Below are 20,623 nucleotides of genomic sequence, written 5' to 3'. Positions count from 1 at the left end.
AAAAAATCATTCTCGTTTGGTCTTTATAGATGTCATAAAAGTTTTGGAAGATGGCGACCTTCAAACTCGTGGCATCTATCTATCTTATTAAAAAACGTTTTCTAACATATATAAGAAAAATACAATACAAAACCCAATTTCAAATACCAACTCAAATTATGGTTTTTATATTTCTTATTAAATTTTAAAATATAATATATGTAATTATTTATTTGAAAGTACGTATAAAATATTATTAGTTATTAATTATATAATGACATATATACGATATATAATAATGACTAGAAAAGAACTTTTGAATATCCATACGGGTTTGGTTCTGATCGGTTTGCGTTTCAGATTTTCGGAATCAAATAATCAATATAAAATTACTGTAAATTTGGATTCAAAATCATTTCTTTTAACAAAAAACTACACAAAACAAAATATCAATATAAAGTATTGTACATTTGCGTTGTAAGATCATTTATTGTAATAACAAGCCAAATAAATATGTTGATTGGAGAGGGAATAAAATAAAATTAGAAAAACACATAGTTTACCAGAAAGATTCTTGTCGAATTTATTATAAATAAAATTTTACTAAGATAAATACATTCAATAATTACAAATAAATTATATAGTTCATAAAAGTGAAAATAATACCCGTTTTTTTAAGGACGGGTCAAAATCTAGTGCAGATTATGACAAGAGATTGACCCACTCTTTCACTGCCCACCCAAAAGTTGACCCTGCTACGGAAGGCGAAGCCAGAGTTTTCTTTGAGTGGGTGCAAAATAATGGTGTTGGGGAGAATCGAACCAAGCTTCCGAGGAAACTATGGGTGTATAGTTACCAAATTAACCACTTCCAGCACACACTTCCCAAAGTGAAACATTAAATATCTAAAATGGAATGGGTGCACGTGCACCCCTAGTCATTGACGTAGCTTCGCCCCTACGGGTAAGTCTTTTTTTTGTGAGAGATGAGAGCTACTATTTCTGTTGACCCATGATGGGCCTTCTCTCGACTCTCTTTACAGGTGAAATGTTTACATTTGGCTATTCGCATATGCCCCCATATCTCATATACAGAGTTATCTCGAAAGATGGTTTTATGCATGACCCTGTCCCAATTACTATATCAGAGCCAATCATGATGCATGATTTTGCTATTACCGAGAATTACTCCATCTTCATGGATCTTCCTATGCACTTCAGGCCAAAGGTACTCATTAAATTTAAGGTTTACACTAACTATTTATTTTTGCTTCCCTTATAGTTAAGTTGAAATGGTGTGCAAGAGAAGATGATTATAAGCAAACAAGGGACACTTGTTTTTTATACTTCCTTTGAGAAACATAAAAATTGGTTATACATTCATTCTTTTGTTTTCGAAAATTTATTCTAAGGAAATGGTGAAAGAGAAGAAAATGCTGTATTCCTTTGATCCTACAAAAAAGGCTCGTTTTGGTGTTCTTCCACGGTATGCCAAGGATGACCTAATGATTAAATGGTTTGAGCTTCCCAACTGCTTTATATTCCACAACGGTGCGTGCTTTGCTATATCTGTTTAAGGGTACATATGATCAGTCTTATACTCTATGTACCAATTAAATTTCTATGAATGATTCCGTATATCACCAGCCAATGCTTGGGAAGAAGATGAAGAAGTCGTCCTTATCACTTGTCGCCTTGAGAACCCAAATCTTGACATGGTCAGCGGGAATGAGGACGAAGTACTTAGAAGTTTTAGCAACGAACTGTAAGGATCCCTGACCTGATACATCTCGTATTCTCTCTCGTAGATCAGACACACGTTCCTCAACTATTGCTTGTGCAGGTATGAAATGAGATTCAACATGAAAACGGGCTCAGCTTCTCAGAAGAAACTATCTGCATCTTCAGTTGATTTCCCAAGAATCAATGAGTCCTACACTGGAAAGTATGATTTCACCTTTGTCCATGACCATGAGTGCTAAATATGCAAGAAAACCTCATCTCTCTTTTTGCTTTGTTCGGTGTATTAAGGAAACAGAGATATGTATATGGTATTGGAACATTTCTGGACGGCATTTCAAAGGTTACAGGAATTATCAAGTTTGATCTGCATGCGGAAGCTGAGACAGGCAAAACAATGCTGCAAATAGGAGGCAATATCAAAGGAATATATAAGCCCGGACACGGAGTATATGGCTCAGACCCAATATACGTCCCGCGCGGGACAGCAGAAGGAGACGACGGTTACTTGATATTCTTTGTTCATGATGAAAACACAGGGTATAGTTCTTATTTATTTACATGCTTCCTTACCAGTTTTCATTTGGTTTCTTTTGTGTCTGTACGGAACGATATTAATATAATGATGAACGAAAATGGGCAGAAAATCATGTGTGAATGTGATAGACGCAAAAACAATGTCGTCGGAGCCAGTCGCAGTGGTGGAGCTGCCACATAGGGTCCCATATGGCTTCCACGCCTTGTTTGTTACAGAGGTACTACTATACGAAATGTATATACCCTCCCCTTCTTTACATGCTATGTATATCTAACCTTACCTGATGGTCTTGACTCTTGTCTTCACAGGAACAATTCCAAGAACAAACACTTATATAAGCCAAATTGGTGTATCTATATGTAGAATATAGTTATGGAAAGGATTACAACACTAAACATTTAAACCCTATCACGTGTATGTTATTGTAATCAAGTAATCTAATGGAATTATTTAGCCTCTATTCCCATATAAAAAATCAGACCATAAGATCGTGGCCGCCATTTTTTTTCTTTCTAATAATTATCTTCTTCTTAACTCCTTTAGTATATGACAAGTTCACCTGCCACATCTCAGGAAACTGATCTCTCCGATTTCAAATGGCCTTATCAATGTCACTATGAAAAACGTGACAAAACTCAGTGCTACCAACTTCCTCATGTGGAGTTGATTGATGCCGCCTCATGTGGGCTCAATCAACACTATTGCCAACAAGATCTAGTCTGTTCCTAGCTCAAAGGGGAAGATTTGATGTGCAATTCATCAATAAGGATATTGTTCTGTTTCGGGTAGAGAATGAGGCTTTAAGGAATCATGTTGCTTAAGCGGAGCTGTTGCGTCTCTTGGCATTGTCTTTGATGCTCAGTGAATGGATGCCTGAAACCGGATCGATACCTCCGTACTTCACAGCCATGCCACTTTAGGTGGACCTCAACTCATTGCATAGCCACATATCTATCAGTTGGGTTTAAAAGCGTTATCTGACATCAGTGGGTCGTTTTTCTCAAACTCCATCCAAAATGGAGGGGTGTACTAGGGTTGGATATGGCTCGGTTACTCATTGCGGTCACATTGAATAAGCCACTGGTTAAGGCCATAATTAATCATGTATCGAAACAATATAAAAATTATTAGGCCCTTCGTTTATAATTTTTTTATGTATTTTCTTTTCAGTGATTTGGCTAAAACGCTCAATTCATTAATGAAAAAACCAAAAATAAGTATAACTACTTTTCGCGAGTTTAGATAATGCAAAATAATTTCATTATTATAAAATTAATTAAATTAATAGATTTTTTTATATTTTCATAGATTAAAAAATTGCATACATATAACCTTAAATATGAGCATTTATGTTAATAAGTAATTAAAATTGTTAAGCATAATTATAGGAATGACATTTCTTGTAATTATTAAATTAAACCAATGGCAAAATACTATAATAAATCATGCTTTAATAGTATAGATTGATTTTTTCAGTTCAGTTCGGTTCTAAGCTTATAACATCCATAAAATAAGACCTAAAAAGTTTATATAGAACTAACAAAGAGATTTATATTGTGATAGATGTGGTGCGTCAGAGGAAATAATTAATCATGTATTTTTTGATTGTCATTCAGTGCGTCAGGTTTGGGCTTTGTCTCAAATCCCATCTAATCACACTGTCTTGTCTTTCCCACTGAATCTATTTTTACTAATATGGATTATTTATTCCGGAGAATTCTACCAAAATTGGAAGATCATCAGTTTGCATGGATATTATGGTATATTTGGAAAGGGAAAAACAATAAAGTTTTTAGCAATCTGGATATTGATCCTATAGATACCCTAAAACTAGCGGAAACAGAATCAAGGCTTTGGAAGGAGGCACAAGTTATCTCTCCACCGGTAATAGGTCAACAACCATCGGATCTGCCGCTCATTCTAGGGAGGTGGTGTTTTATTGATGGATTATTGAAGGACAAAGAGAATTTCTCAGGACAAGATTGATATAGTATTCTCGAGGGATATGATGGACTTATGGGAGCACGAAATGTCAGAGCTTCTCTATCTCCTCTTCATTCAGAGATAAAAGCATTGATTTGGGTAATGGAATGTATAATGTGGAATCTAAGACAGTACATGGTTACATTTGCGACAGATTGTTCTCAATTGGTGAAGATGGTTTCGGAACCAGAGGAATGACTTGCTTTTGCAACCTATTTAGCAGATATCGAGACTTTGAAAGGAAGCTTTCACAGCTCAGATATTATTCATGTATCTCGCACGAAGAATCAAAAGGCCGACAGCCTCGCACGTTGTGCTAGGAAGCAACCGACCTTTGTCGTGCATATGGATGCGGAGCTAACAGTTTGGTTTACAGAGTCCTCTTGAGTCTGTAAAGTCGATGACAAAAAAAAAAGAACTAACAAAGAGAGAGGAATGGGTATTTACCTCGGCATGGAAGAAAAGATCTGTGGCTCCAAAAAGCAAGTTTTTACATATGTCCAAGATCGTTTTGTGAGTAAACACATAGGAGGCTGATTACCTTTCTAAAGGAGGCAAGGAGGTTCAAATCAAATCAGTTGCACAAGGAGTACCAACATTTACGCTGTCTTGCTTTTTACTACCACAAGAAATCCATAAAAGGATGACTCGAGGTATATTAAGATCATGGTGCGGCTACTAGCTTGGGACATAATTTCTATATCTCTAGAAAAACAAGGATTGTGATTTATAGATCTCGCATTGCTTTCAAATAAGTTTGGAGGATTTTAATTTATCCTGAGTCACAGCTGGATAGAGTTCTGAGAGGGTGATACTTTCACCACTCAAACACTCTGCTGGTTGGAAAGGCAAACAATCCATCGTTTGGTTGGAGTAGCTTATGAACAGCTAGTGTAATCGGTGTTAAGTGACAGGGTGCTCCGCACGATTGTCATGGGGATGAAACTAACGTTTAGGATGATTTTTGGATTCCGATGTACAAGCGAGAACAGCCATCCCTGTGGGGGAAGAATTCAATCGGGAACTGAGAGTGCATCATCTCCTAATCCACGAGACCAGAGCTGGAACAAACGGCTTATTAGGTAGCTTCTGGTGCCTGACGACGTGGAATTTAATTTGGAGATTCAGCCAAGTCGCCTTGAGAGAAAGGATGGATATGTGTGGAAACACATGCAATCAGGATTGTATTCGGTGAGGTTAGAATATGAAGTTGTAAATGTAAAACAAAAAGCAATTATGGAAGCCTTGGTTGATGAATCTAGTTTACATCATAAAATCTACACTAAATATTTGATAGTGTTTGAGATGTGAAACTAGAGAAAAAAAAAGATTATAAGCAATAATATCCTTAGAATATAACGATTTAATCAGATTCCGGTTGACGAAAGTAAATTTTTATTGATGTGAATATATTAATATATGCATAATTGAACAATCAAGTCGTTCACCTAGTGGCATGGACCTTTTGCTGAAGCTAATCAACCCGACTTTGATTTTCAACAGTGTATTTTATTTATTTTCGATTATTAATCAAGGTGCACAAAAATCCACCCACATCGGTTAGTGAGGGAAAAAGAGGTGAGACTGTGATCTATAGACTTAGTCTAGTATTTGGGCTTCTTAATAAACCCTAAAATTACTTTCATAGTTTACCATTTTTTTTTGTTGAGTTGGACCGATTAACCAAATAATAGATCGACTAATCGATAAATGGACCAATTAATCAGTTTATTGAGCTAACTGGCTGGCGATTTTTTTGTATTTTTATAATAAAATATATATTCTTTGTGATTTACTTTAATGTTTATATTTTTGATTGATTAAGACAAATATCAAATAAGACATGTTAAATTACTATGGATTGGTCTAATAAAAATAGAATAGATTACAAATAATCAAATAAAAATGTTACTCCATCTGTTTCTTATTAAGTGTCATTTTAGCTCATTTTTCTTATTTTAAAAAGAACTAGATCTTGATCCGCGCTTTGGAAGCGCGGAATATTTTACGATTAAAAAATTCACTAATAACTTAATAAATATTTTGGTAATTTTTTAAAAATGTGTATTTGTAATATTTTTGCATTTAAATTAGTGTTTTTAAATTCAACCTGATTGTGATTACACCGGTTAATCCGGAGATCTGACAATTCAATTTAGGTTTTTAAAATATTCATATTAAAAAAATTACTACCCGAGACTAACCGATTGAACTGATGGATGACCGATATGTAATCTAATTTGATTTAAATTATAATTTTTTCATTATTTGTAATCTTATAATCCAAATTTTAAAGTTCATTATTTTACAATTTATGAAATTATGACGTTTCTACAAAATTTTTAAAAGAAAATGATAGATATAAAATAACTAAGATTAATTATTGTATTGTTTGGAAACATTGATAGTAGTATAAAAAATATATTGTTTGGAAACAGTAATAGTAGTATAAAGAAATAAGTATATTGTTTGGAAACATGGATAGTAGTATAAAGAAATGAACATTAGTGATTAATGTAGGTTTAACTATAAAGTATAAAAGTGTATTTAATTTAAAAACTTACAAAATAAATGTTTTAATAAGATAAATATTAGAAGTCTAATGGATAAAACCATCAATTGAAGTTGCTTTTATAGATAATGTGAATGTATTGTAATTTAGGGTTTTGTCTCTGGAGGTTTAGAACCTGCCAGCTCTTGTATTCCATCACCGAATCCTTCTCTGTTGAATCAATGAAATCTTTAGTGTGAAAAAAAGAATGTATTGAATCTTTCAAAACATAATATCACATACACATACGATTTTTATTTAATTTATTAATAGTGAACTGTAAATATATTATAATATCTTTTCAAACATTTTTCTACCATACCTAATATAAGACTAGATCTTGATCCGCGCTTTGAAAGCGCCAAATATTTTACGATTAAAAAATTCACTAATAACTTAATAAATATTTTGCTAATTTTTAAAAAATGTGTATTTAAAATATTTTTGCATTTAAATTAGTGTTTTTAAATTCAACCCGATTGTGATTACACCGGTTAATCCGGAGATCTGACAATTCAATTTAGGTTTTTAAAAATATTCATATTAAAAAAATTACTACCCGAGACTAACCGATTGAACTGATGGATGACCGATATGTAATCTAATTTGATTTAAATTATAATTTTTTCATTATTTGTAATCTTATAATCCAAATTTTAAAGTTCATTATTTTACAATTTATGAAATTATGACGTTTCTACAAAATTTTAAAAAGAAAATGATAGATATAAAATAACTAAGATTAATTATTGTAGATATAAAATAACTAAGATTAATTATTGTATTGTTTGGAAACATTGATAGTAGTATAAAAAATATATTGTTTGGAAACAGTGATAGTAGTATAAAGAAATAAGTATATTGTTTGGAAACATGGATAGTAGTATAAAGAAATGAATATTAGTGATTAATGTAGGTTTAATTATAAAGTATAAATGTGTATTTAATTTAAAATTTTATAAAATAAATGTTAAGTCCAATAGAATGTTTCTGTTTTAATAAGATAGATGTCATTCTACAATACCAATGTAATTTATACAAACTTTCAGCTCAAAATTAATTGCAAAATGCATTGATCTCATAAATAAATCTATTTATCTAAAATACTATTGGTTAGATATGTGATATTAATAAAAATATAAATGTATTTTATTGAATTTTTTAATATGTGTGAAAAATGTATAAGTGACACTCTTGAAAAACTCCCACATGTTCCTACTAGTAAGAATGTTTCTCGTACTCTTCAAATCATCATAAATGATGGCCGAGCATCGACAACTCAGTCTCAACAATTTGTGCTCCAAAAAGCGAATACATCAATAAACAAATAAACTAAACTCAAAAACAAAAAAAGATTGATTCCATCGTTCAAAACATTTGATTCGATCATTCGAAACTTCCAAATAGTCCTTAGCTAACGCAAATAAACCAAACTAAGTACTGTAATATATATGTATATATATATATATAACTTTTATGAAAGAGACAATTAAGAGCGATTTAAGAAATGTTTTAAGTTGCAGCTTATGTCGCGCCTAGATGTACACATTTAAAAATTGTGGTAATTATTTTTCTGAATCGCTTAAAAGTTACTCCCTCCGTTTCAATATAGTTGATGTTTTAGAAGGATTATTTTGTTTCAAATTACATGAAGTTTTGAGATTTTAAGGTTAACTTTAATTTTATTGAAAATTGTTCAACCAATTAGATTTTACAGTCTTTTTTATTATTGGTTAACTGATTTTAAAATTATATATTTAAAATAACTTTTTAAAGAAATGTAATTTTCCTTAATCTTTGTGCATGAAAGCAAAACATCAAGTATTATGAAACGGAGGGAGTATAATATAATAGTAATAAAATATATAAATATTAGGAATTATTATAATAATTAATATATTATTTATTAATATTAAAATACAATAATATATATTTAGTTTAATTCATAATTTTTTATATGCCAAATTATATACTTAGTATAATGTTTTATTTTATAAAATAATTAATCACTTGGATGATAGATTTTTGATCAAATATTTCAAGTATTAGACATTGAGTCACACCATCTAGTAAGCAGCTAACTATTTTGTCACACTGCCAAAAACATACACAAATTAACACTCCAAATGATAAGATCTCATATTGAGTTGGTTCACATTAACTATCAAGGACACAAACATGTTAGATCTTTAGTTTTTTATATAAATTAATATTCAATAAATTAATAAACACGATCAATTAATAAATTTTTGTGGATCTTAAGTTAGATCGATACAAAATATATATGACACAAATTTATAATATAATTAGATAATAATAATTTAAAAGATCTCATGTAAATAATAATAAATTTGGATAAATACCTTGACTGATAGTGTTTATTATCCTAGTTATTATCTTAGACATTGTGTCACACCAACTAGTAAGCATCTAACTATATTTTTGACACTGCAAAAAAAATACTTACAAATTAACACTCCAAATTATTAGAGCATATCTAATTTGTCTCTATTTTCTTTATCCAGATTGAGATTAAAAAGAAGACAGGTCATTTATTATTTAAGACCATCTCCAACCTATTTTTATTTTTTAATGTATAGGAATTTTTAAATAGATATATTTCTCAAATATGTTAATGTATAATAGAAAATGTTATATTTTTCTTATTATAAATGAATGGCTGTTTCATGCTTCTATATTTAAATTTGAAAAGTAGAATTGTTTTATAATAAAGAAAAATATAACATTTATTTATTATAGAAAAATATATGGAAGTAAAATTCCCATTTTTATTTTCTATTATAAAGAAAAATAGAGATAAATTTGATATGCTCTGATAAGATAGTTTTGCCTTCAACACCTCTTGGATGACGTGATGGGGTTATTACGCCAACTTTTAGCGTAAGAAACCGAGTTGAGTGTACGCATCCAAAAGGACCAAAACTATATTTTTAATGAACACATTATTGTTGACTAAGTGTAATATTGTGACATTAAGCTGGTAGCTCAAATCTTCTGTTCGCCCATTGACTTTCTTTTAAGTCCTCCAGTTCATACTTATTTCCTTATTCTTCAGCCCTTCTGTTGATTGCTTGCTTTCCAAGTACATCTCTGCAGCTTGTCAGAATGGTCCATGGAGTAACGTCACATGTGATTAAATCTTAACTGCGGACATAATTCCGGTCATAATCACGATAGTAGAGCTGTCACGATCACCTCGTTGTGATTATTTATTTGGTCGATCGTACAGAGTAATCACTTCAAGTAACCAATCAAAACGTTTCTCTTCCCAAAGCCAATCTCCAGATTTTCCGGTCACAAGGAGGATGTCAGGTAACGCCCATCTCTTCTGCTTCTTCTGTTTTACCGATTTTTGTTAACATAATATAATATAAAGTTTTTTACAGGATCAAGTGATGTTTCTCGGAGCTTGTGGCTGGCACAAAATCCAAGCAAGAGATGGGGAGAGCTCTTCTTCCTCTTCTACACTCCTTTCTGGCTTACTCTCTTCTTGGGAATCATTGTTCCTTACAAGCTTTACGAGGTCCGTTTCTGTAAGATTATCAATATGTTTCATATGGAGTCTACCTATCACGGAGTTGGCTTGTTTAGCTCCATGCAACTAGATATTCACAGTTGAAAACGATTTAAATTTTTAATTGCCAACTAGCAGACATTCACGGAGTTGGAGTATCTGCTTGTGGCCTTGGTTTCAGCTGTTCCTGCTTTCTTGATACCAATGTTGGTTATTGGAAAGGTTATACTTAACAACACTGCTACAAACTTCTTATTTTCTCATTAATCCATTTTCTTTTTATTTTGTCACCTTACCTTGGATTAGAAGTTACTACGTTAATGGAAAATTCGAAAACATCTAAAGAGGGTATTGTACATCTACTAAATTAAATGCATGTAACCTGTTTAAACGAAGATCTTTATGTTATTTTGTTGTATAGAAGCTATGATGACTCTGTTATGGTTTGAGAACTCTGTTTCAGTGTCAGCAAACATGTTGACTTGTTGTTCTATGGCCATTATCATTTACTTGTGTCTCTAACTGATAGTTAACCGCTCTCGTCTTCCTTTCTTCAGGCCGACAGAGGCTTATGCTGGAAGGACCGTTATTGGGTTAAGGCAAGCTTTCTTCCTTCTCTGTTTTAATTTTAAGCTATTTGGTTTACCAAATCACATGTAGAGAAACTCTCGCTGCATATTTCTTAGTTATTTTCCTAAACATTATTAATATAATACCAGAAATTCTTACACATAATCAACACTTTCTTTATTATGTTTTTGACATTAATAAAGTTTAGTTTAACACGGTGCCTTTAATTTCTTAATAATTACAGAGGTGAGAGTTTGAAATCTCATCCATTGTTGTATCAATTAAGGACTTTATTCCTACCACAAGCAAATCTCTGGATAATTATTTTCAGCTATGTGGGAAACTACTTTTTGACTCACTACTTCTTCCAAGTTCTTGGAGCGTCATATACTTTTCCGTCGTGGAAAATGAATAATGTAATCAAGCACACATCTAACTTCGGCTGTTATCCATTGTGTGTGTCTGTGTCTGTGTGTTTATTGTTTCCATGAGCTCATGATGGCTGCTTTTTGTTCTGAACAGGTGCCTCACAACACATTTTCTTCATGGCACATGTTTGTTTCCTCTTTTACCACGTTGCATCCAACATTACTCTTCGAAGGCTACGACATTCTGTTACGCTTTGATACCACTTGTGGCGGAATTCGTGGTTCTTCTGATACCACTTGTAGAGTCAATCGTAACTCTAACAAGACTTCCTTGGAGATTCATAACATCCCCTGGTCCCTTTGATCTTTCCCATTGATTCAATCCTTGTTCATGACTCAAGAATTTTTCACCCAGTTCGCGGCCGCAGCACACTACATCTGGGGTGGATCCAGGATCCACAACATCCACTATGAAGTATCGGAAAACACCTCCGATGTGGTTTACAAGATCATTACTCTCTCTGTTCCTGGGTATGCAAACCCTAGAGAGTATAAAGAGATAATACAAGAGTACATGGCTAAGAGCTAAACCTAGAACAACAAATTATCTCTAGCTTACTCTATCTCTCTAAGAGACGCCATGGAAGCTCTTTCTGGATGCTTGAGGCTGCTGCCTCCCAGAAGCTTGGCTTAGAGATCTCTGTCGTGATCTCTCCTTCTTTGTATTGCCAGCACTTAACCTAATGGGCTTTATCGATTAGGCCCATAGGTTGTCCATGCGTAACTTGTGCAACTCGGCCCAGCCGATGAACAAGTCCGATGGACTTGACCAAACCTCACAAATCTCCACCTGTTTGGTCCAAGTCCATAACCCTTCCTTTGTGCTCGACATATCCTGAAACTTGAGCAAACCTGCTCATCCTCTGCATCTCTTTGTCTTCTCTTATCTCTTCTCACTTCTCTCAGCTCCATCTTGAGCTTAGCTTGAAGTCCCTTCATGATCTTCTCGAAACCTGCATAAGCTTCCACTTATACACCACAACTGCTTAAGTAGATTAAACACTTAAATCCACTTAGCCCCATCAATGAAAATATACATCATGCTTGATGAAAGGTATGTGACAATCCCATTGCCATTCTGAATTTCCATCACCTTCATCCATTGTCTTGAGTTGCTAACCCAGCTGTTACACTCCAAGTGTCAAGCTCAACTCCTCATTGAAGTCGTGTTACTTCATATCTTACTCCTCGTGAACTTATCAACAACAAAGCTTTGCTGTCAAAAAATCACGAACCTGTTCAAGTGTTGAACAGAAACCTGAACATCTTTCTGCAAGTTGATTTCCTCCTTAGCCTTTCGATTCCACTCATGTGCACTGAGCCTTGAACCAAATTACCTGAATTCTGTGCAGCTACCTTCGAACCATATATGCTTCAGACCTGAAACAACCTCTGATTCTCTACTTTTTTAAAACACTCCAGCCTTGAACACGTTTTTGTACTGCTGTTGCTCTGAACAAGACCCGCCATCCAACCATCACTGCTGGACAGACCTTCGACACAACCTTGGTTCACCCTTTATGTTGTTAACAAACATTGCTACCACATAATCCTCCTTGAATCAACCGCAAACCCTTGAAGTCACTCATGCTCCATATCTCTGAAACAGTCTTTGACTTACCCTTGATGTTCTTGAACAGACTGCACTTGAGCATCACTTTGTACCGCTGCACAAGCAGGACACGCCGCCTAACACCACCTGATTAGGAAGACTTTCGACACAAACATCTTTGCTCCACCATCTGATCAACCTGTTCTGCAACAACAGAACCCCACTAACAGATTTAGACCCCACTGCTAGTTAAATTAACTGAGCCTCATACCATCTTCACCATGATACGCCTTGGCTTTCCTCACTAGCTGCATGTGATATCTTATCTGGAATGCCTGATATCCCTCCTTTACTCAGTTGTGAATTCCTTTCCTCAATATCCTTCTTGTACTGAGATGTCTCCAATGCCGAAACCTGTGCATCACCATCAACGACTTGAACACGCCTGCTAGTCATTGAACCTACCATAGCCTGATGAGTACCTAGCCATCGATGAGTATCTGGCCATTAGCTAATGGACTTCCTTGAGGAAACTTCCTCTCTTCTATGATGCAAACATATTCCAGAACTCCACCTGTTCTGATCCATAAGTGCAATCGGCCTTTCCTGCACTTATACCTTCATGAAGCTTCTTTCAGTTTCACGACTTGAGCTTAAGATGAACCTGCTTGTGGAGAACAAGTCTTACCCTTCCTGAGATGGACAAACTGTAAGACACTTCCCTGCAATCCCTGCAAACTGTAAGACACTTCCCTGCAATCCCTGCAATGTCTTCTAACAGTTTCTTACTTTGCTTCATCTCACCATTCTTCATCTTCACTTCTCAATATTTCAGTATCTCTTGATACTTACTTCCCTTCAGTTTAACCAAGTACCTCACCACGTGTTATCATGCATCATACTCGGCTCTTATTTCGTGGTCCTCTATATCAACCTCACTGCAGTGTACTCTTGATACATACGCCGATTTACTTGTCTCGCCTACAAGTTCCCTTATGTAAGACTCCTCTTACAAATCTCCTGATGATGCGCCTTGTACTTGTTAACTGATCCTGACACTCCTGGCCTTGACACTCTGAACATATCCACGAGCCTCTTATCATGGATAACCTTTCTTTTCAGCTCTTACTCCCTTGAGCTGACGAAGTTGCTAACCCGAAACTTTTATCTTTCAGCTGAACCAATCAAGACATCTTCTAAACCAGTGACTCACTCCACCTGGAATCAGATTATATATCTTCCTGATGCATCAATCCTTATATAATCTCAATGGCTCCACCTGAATCAAATAACCCTTTAGATGTACCATGTCTCTGTAACTAAGTTTCTGCAACTGTTCAATGTTCATGTCGGCCCTTGAACATATCTCTCATCATACATGCATGTGATGCTCCTGAGATACTCCCTTACAGCTTATGTCATGTCAAACTCGAACCCTTGACGAGTTTCTCAAGCTGTAGCTATACTTGAACCCTGACTTGCTCAAGCACGAAGTTCCGACCTGGTCAAGTCTGCAAATTTCTCCTTTTGCCTTTGAGCTTCAATTCTTATCCGAGAGCTCCACCTTGACCACTGTGGTCGTGACACCAAAACCGGCGTCCTTTACTTCTCCTCTGAGTCTATTCATCTGGAATTGCCGACTCAGACATCCATGACGATTCCTCTAAGGTATAACTCACACACGCTTCTCCTAGCTGTGGTAGCGACTTTCTGCTTCTTGAACAAGTGTTGATGACTGTTGTCTTATACCCTTTATCCTCAGGATTACAACCTGTCGTAACAACCTGTTCAACCCGATTCCGCCTGCGCATTTTCCTCTGCCTTTGACCAGAATCTTCAAGCTAAGTTTAACCTTGAATCACCTTTTTATCTTTAGATTTTTCCCCGTCACTCACACGACATTACTAAAGATTCTGCATGTTGTTACCACAAATAGCCATTTGCTCCAACACACCCTTGTGTAGGCTTTTACACACTTATCTCATACTCTAGTTTCTTCTTCGTGGAGGTACAACCTATTCCTGTCACACTGACTTGGTGACTCCTCTGGCTTTCTTCTCATAGCCAGAAACCTAGCCTCTTATGCACCCACGAGACTGACTTGAACTGACCCAAAAACAGAATCACCTCTGTTTCGTCACATTGTTGTCACACGACAACCAGCCTGTGCAGCTGCAAGATCCGTTGATCATCTTTCGCAAAGACATCCTGCATTCCTTGTGATCTCTGAAAACCTTCAGTCCCTGTGAGATTGATGACCTTTGATTCCTTCTCCTTTAAGCCTAGCTTTGACTTAATGTGAGTTTGTATTCCCTTGAGATATCCTCCATCCCAGACGACTCAAATCAATCTCCAACACTCTGATCATGAACACGCCAACCTATGCAGCTGTTATGTTCCAGCTTGCGCGAGTCTTCCCTTTCTTGCAAACAACCGCTGCATCCCTTGCAAGTCTCTCATCATGATTTCATAGACCTGAAACCATCACGTGAATTAGGATCTTCCACTGTGAACGTTTCTTCCTCTGTCTCTGACGTTGTCTTTGTCTACCACATACAAACGTCATCTGCTTTTTTTTTTCTCTGATGCTCCATATCCTTTAGCATCATCATTGGTTCGTCACTCCTGAAATAATCATGTGATTATGACTACAAATCTACTGATTCTTCTTCTCCAGAATTTCCAGCTGATGTCGATGCTAATTTGAAGCTCTTGCAGAATCTGAATCACCATTGCCTCAAACCAGAAGCTCTTTGACTCAATCCTAACAAACCTCAATAGCCTGTAGACACCAAACTCCCCATCCTGAGAATTTTCTTTGTAACAACCTGAATGAACACCTTTCCTTGAACATCTCTCTGAACCGCTGCTGTTGCCAACAGAACCCGCCGCTTAGCTCAACCTGCTAAGAAGACTTTCGACGCAAAGAATCTCTGCTCAACCTCTGCTCAAACAAATCATTACCTCTGCAACCGTGAAACCTTGTAGACCCATTTGTTTCCCCTCATATGCCTGAGAGGCCAAAACAAACTACTACTGAATCCCATGCAGAAAACCCGAAACATACTTGTTTCCATCCTGAATCAATCTCGATTTGACACCGCCACCTGTTCAGCCGAACTCTGCCTTGAACAATTAACTTCTCGTTCTTGCAGATCCATCCCAGCAGAAAACTATGTGTTACGCCAAACACATATCTGCTTAGAAAACAACACTGCATTCCCTCTGAAAATAGCAGTCTTGTAGTATCTTGTTCTCTGAACCTCTACCCAGCTGTAGACTCTCATAATCACACATATACGAACCCTGCATGAGTCGATCTCCTTCAAACCCTTCTGCAACACCCTTCACGCTGACTAAAGAATACCATCTGAACAGCCATGAAACACTCATATCATTCAAGGTTCTAAGGCGTCCCCTAGTTCCAAGAATTCCATGAGATACCGAGCTGAAATAACCCCATAGATTAACACACCACCTGCGACTGATATACCATGTAGAGATAACCCAAGAACACCGTGAAATCCCTCACTGAATCTTCAGATAATCCCATACAAAACACCAGTGCGAAAATCCCTTATGCTCCACTATGCTTTCAACTCCAATAACTTGCAGAATATGAAGAAATCCGAAACTCCAATGCATATAGTCACACACTCCTTGTGACTGTCACACACTCCTTGTGAGTGCAGATCGAAAACAGCTCTGAAACCTCTGTTTCTTATGCTAGCAGCCTGCCACCATCTCGACTTGTGAGTAACCTGAAAACCCTTCTCACATAGTAGCAGATTCTTGCACCCTTGGAGAACTGTAGAGAAATCCTGATTTCATAAACTCGAAATCATCTCAACCGATTCAACTGACTTGTGAATCCTTCCTCCGTAAACTTGTGCAACTGCAGCGAAGAACGTCGAACAGTTTTCCTTCTTCCTCTTGTAAACCAAAAATCTCTTTGACCTGATCTGATCTCGGTGTATTACTCAGATTAGGGTAAAACCACGTGACCACCAACTTCATATGTCTCTCCTCCTAGAGATGTGGACTCCATGAATCAATGAGCCTATGCTCTGATACCACTTGTTACGCTTTGATACCACTTGTTGCGGAATTCGTGGTTCTTCTGATACCACTTGTAGAGTCAATCGTAACTCTAACAAGACTTCCTTGGAGATTCATAACATCCCCTGGTCCCTTTGATCTTTCCCATTGATTCAATCCTTGTTCATGACTCAAGAATTTTTCACCCAGTTCGCGGCCGCAGCACACTACATCTGGGGTGGATCCAGGATCCACAACATCCACTATGAAGTATCGGAAAACACCTCCGATGTGGTTTACAAGATCATTACTCTCTCTGTTCCTGGGTATGCAAACCCTAGAGAGTATAAAGAGATAATACAAGAGTAAATGGCTAAGAGCTAAGCCTAGAACAACAAATTATCTCTAGCTTACTCTATCTCTCTAAGAGACGCTATGGAAGCTCTTTCTGGATGCTTGAGGCTGATGCCTCCCAGAAGCTTGGCTTAGAGATCTCTGTCGTGATCTCTCCTTCTTTGTATTGCCAGCACTTAACCTAATGGGCTTTATCGATTAGGCCCATAGGTTGTCCATACGTAACTTGTGCAACTCGGCCCAACCGATGAACAAGTCCGATGGACTTGACCAAACCTCACACATTCCATTTCTGATTTACCAGATTCTCTGAGATGGTGTTTTGAGGCTGCATGGATACTGGCCTTTTCTTATTTCATTGCGTACCTAGAGACTGTTTCTATTGTAAATGTATGTTGTGGTGTTCATTTGCTTGATACTTTTTTCTCAGGGCGTATATATATTAGTTCTTTAGTTTTCTGTTTCTAGCTAATCCCGGGAACAATAGAAAGCAACTTACTTCGTGCTTTATCAAGTAGTAGCTTATTGATAAATTATTCTTGTATATATAAATATATCATGCTTAAAGGCTATATATCTTTAGCTAGTAAAATCATTCTAGAGTCTTCTTTGGAAATTACCTGAGAAACAAGTTTCATATGTCTTTGTTTTGTTTTCAAACATTTGCAGTTTCCTTACTATGAGTTTGTGGACCGAAATGCCATGTACAGAGTTGGATGTTTGTTCTATGCCTTATACTTCATTGTGAGCTTTCCAATGTTCTTCAGGTAAAGAGACTCCTTAAACAAGACTGATGCCTATCGAAACTGGTCTATAGTGTTACTATGTCCTAGATTTTTTCATCTCCTTACATTTAGAGAAGTTTTTTCATTGGTAATGGTGGTATTGCAGGATGGATGAGAAATCTAGTGATAAATGGGAATTGTCACGTGTGGCTGTTGATGCTTTAGGTGCTTCTATGTTGGTAACGATCATTCTAGATCTATGGCGTCTTTTCCTGGGACCTATAGTTCCCCTACCGGAGGGAAAAAGTTGCCTTCAGTCTGGATTAGTATGGTTTTCCCATTGAAGGTTGAAAGATGGCTCTTTCTACCAATTTGGGGACTCAAAGATAAGCCTGCACGAGAGATTCCATTTGCACTTTACAAAACTGGAAAGTAGATGATACAATTATAGGCATGTTTATAACGTTTTTCTTCTTCTAGATGACAGCTGCTTTGATACATTTCTTCTGTTAATTTACTCTCATATGGTTTTTTTTTCATACGGTTTACTTTGTAAGAATAATTTATATGAACCTAAAGATCTTTAAGCACTTTTATTACAGCAAAAGAAAAAAGAGTAAAAATGATAAAAGTCCACGTTTCAATTATTATCTTTCTTTCTCTAAATTTGAACATTGCGTTAACGACACGTACTATAACCTCTATCCACCGCCAAATTCTGACCACTGATATAAACCGACTCATCAGAAGCCAAAAACAGAGCCACTTGCGCCACGTGTCGAGCGTTAAGCACCACACCCTTGAGAACCCCCTTGGCCGCAAACTCTTCCTCCACCCGCTTCCCCGTTTCCTCGTCATGGCTAGTCAACGGCGTTGCCAGCGCGTACGGTGCCACACCGTTGACTCTAATCCCATACTTCCCCAGCTCTCCGCACGCCGTTCTGATCAGCCCGAGCAGCCCGTGTTTAGACGCCGTGTACCCGTGACGTCTCCCACCACCAATCTCCGACGACACACTCGTCGTACACACGATGGACCCACGCGTGCCTCTCTCCACCATCGCACGTGCCGCGTGTTTAACAAACGCAGCCGCGCCGCGAACGTTAACCGCCATTACGCGGTCGAACCGGTCAAGATCCAAGTCGAGGATGCTTCCCCGCGGATCCAAGATGCCGGCGTTGCTGAACAGAACGTTGAGCTTTCCGTGCTTCTCGACGGTGAACGCGACGGCGTTCTCCACTTCTGTCTCCTCTGTTACGTCGCAGCGGTAGAAACTGGCTTTCTCTTTCCCGATGGAAACGGCGACGTTTTGACCTAGCTCCTCTTGTATATCGACTATGACCACTTTAGCTCCGTGGTCGGTGAATAGCCTAGCCGCTTCGGCTCCGATACCGCTGGCTCCGCCTGTTATAATTGCGATCTTGCCATCCAATCTTCTTTTCGAAATATTGACAGACTTAAGTAAATAAATCAATCAACATTCATGTATGTGAACATGAAAAATTAAATAGTGAGAGATGACGCACTTGCCTTAGTTCCGACATTGTTGAGGGGGTTCCAAAGGATGTATATGCAGAGATATTAATGTGGAGGGGTATCAGGCATGTATGCGCGAATACGTTGTAGAGTGGAATTTCTCAGTTGCGGCTTTATTTTTGTTTTATTCAAGTACTCTATCAGTCATTTACTTATTTACTTGTTGTTTAATGTCACGGACTTATTTTTCGCAGCCAAAATATATATATTCAAAATTTTAAATCAAAATAAAATAAAATACAGCACTAACCAATCAAATCCTTGGCATATTGAATCACCCTTCTTTCTATAATTTCTTTTAAAGACAAAAATTTGGACCATTTCTAGATTTGTGGGTGTTATTCTATAATCTTATTCGACTTGTTTTATCCTTTTAGGTTTATCGACTGAATATCCTAATTTCCATTTCAAAAGTTAGATGTGATCTATAATTTGTAACAGATGACCTAGACTCATGATCTGGGTTAGTTTTTTTTATATGTTGGATCACTATTCAATAAAATGAAATATACTCAAAAAAAATTCGGGTAGTCTTTCTATTTTTTTCAAATGATTTTTAATTTTCTATATCTTTTTACTACTGACATTCAAAAGACGAAACTTCTACTCTTCTTTGCTTTAAGTTTTGCTGGAAACAAAGAAAGCCTCTAATGATTTTAGTTCTCACTTTTTAGTGTTGAAATATTGGCTTCTGTGTTTCTGCAGAGGATGGCAAAGATACAAGTAACGGAATGCTCCTGAGAACAATGCTCACAGTACATAACTGTTTACGTTGGGAATCTTGGTCCAGAGGTCAAGAAAAGGACATTGTGGTTATAGAAATTATGTTGACTTGACACAACCTTTGTTTAAATTTTCAGGTTTCCCAGGTTGATCTTCACCGCCACTTCTATTCTCTTGCCGCTGGAGTTATTGGGGAGGTTCGTGTTCAAAGAGACAAAGGTTTTGGATTTGTACGATACTCTGTTGGAATAAGCTTGTCTCATTTGATTGAGAATGAAGAAGGAACAATTAAGAAAGAAGATTGTGAACTAAGGATTGAAATGGAGAGATGAGCATGGTGCTAGACACCGTGTGATCACTGAAATAAAAAAA

General features: G+C 36.5%; 3 protein-coding genes across 4 annotated transcripts; 2 read left to right on the top strand and 1 right to left on the bottom strand.

Moving 5' to 3' along the window:
- The first annotated feature begins 277 nt into the window (after positions 1–277).
- Positions 278–2,594, top strand: LOC130495833 (carotenoid 9,10(9',10')-cleavage dioxygenase 1-like). Its single transcript, XM_056987371.1, has 9 exons — positions 278–326; positions 681–743; positions 1,022–1,206; positions 1,391–1,529; positions 1,626–1,743; positions 1,822–1,923; positions 2,010–2,258; positions 2,362–2,473; positions 2,565–2,594. The coding sequence occupies exons 1-9, from the start codon at positions 278–280 to the stop codon at positions 2,592–2,594; spliced, it is 1,047 nt and encodes a 348-aa protein (XP_056843351.1).
- Positions 2,595–9,797: 7,203 nt separating this feature from the next.
- On the top strand, positions 9,798–18,582 carry LOC108809147 (cycloeucalenol cycloisomerase-like). 2 transcript variants are annotated; one of them, XM_056987750.1, is made up of 6 exons: positions 9,798–10,123; positions 10,198–10,334; positions 10,464–10,547; positions 10,883–10,928; positions 11,205–11,311; positions 11,418–17,431. In XM_056987750.1, exons 1-6 carry the CDS (start codon positions 10,117–10,119, stop codon positions 11,625–11,627), a joined length of 591 nt encoding a protein of 196 aa, XP_056843730.1. In that variant the 5' UTR covers positions 9,798–10,116; the 3' UTR covers positions 11,628–17,431. The 2 variants fall into 2 exon arrangements, with proteins under 2 accessions (XP_056843730.1, XP_056843731.1); XM_056987751.1 differs by lacking the exons at positions 11,205–11,311; positions 11,418–17,431 and adding exons at positions 17,937–18,034; positions 18,159–18,582 and having other exon boundaries at positions 9,827–10,123; positions 10,883–10,924.
- LOC108807349 (short-chain dehydrogenase reductase 3c) lies at positions 18,555–19,683 on the bottom strand. The gene is made up of 2 exons (XM_018579625.2): positions 19,523–19,683; positions 18,555–19,425 (listed from the first exon to the last, which is right to left on the bottom strand). The coding sequence occupies exons 1-2, from the start codon at positions 19,534–19,536 to the stop codon at positions 18,672–18,674; spliced, it is 768 nt and encodes a 255-aa protein (XP_018435127.1). The 5' UTR covers positions 19,537–19,683; the 3' UTR covers positions 18,555–18,671.
- Between the last annotated feature and the right edge of the window lie 940 nt (positions 19,684–20,623).

Source organism: Raphanus sativus, chromosome 6 (genome assembly GCF_000801105.2).
Source record: "Raphanus sativus cultivar WK10039 chromosome 6, ASM80110v3, whole genome shotgun sequence".
Taxonomy (NCBI): domain Eukaryota; kingdom Viridiplantae; phylum Streptophyta; class Magnoliopsida; order Brassicales; family Brassicaceae; genus Raphanus; species Raphanus sativus.
The sequence above is the reverse complement of the archived record's forward strand: the minus strand, read 5'-3'. Positions and strand labels throughout refer to the sequence as shown.

Coding starts and splice junctions, on each gene's coding strand:
- LOC130495833 (XM_056987371.1), top strand. CDS start 278: ATGACTAGAAAAGAACTTTTGAATATCCATACGGGTTTGGTTCTGATC. Junction 1,207..1,390: donor CTATGCACTTCAGGCCAAAG/GTACTCATTAAA, acceptor ATTTATTCTAAG/GAAATGGTGAAAGAGAAGAA. Junction 1,924..2,009: donor AATGAGTCCTACACTGGAAA/GTATGATTTCAC, acceptor CGGTGTATTAAG/GAAACAGAGATATGTATATG.
- LOC108809147 (XM_056987750.1), top strand. Junction 10,335..10,463: donor TTCCTTACAAGCTTTACGAG/GTCCGTTTCTGT, acceptor GCCAACTAGCAG/ACATTCACGGAGTTGGAGTA. Junction 11,312..11,417: donor CGTCGTGGAAAATGAATAAT/GTAATCAAGCAC, acceptor TGTTCTGAACAG/GTGCCTCACAACACATTTTC.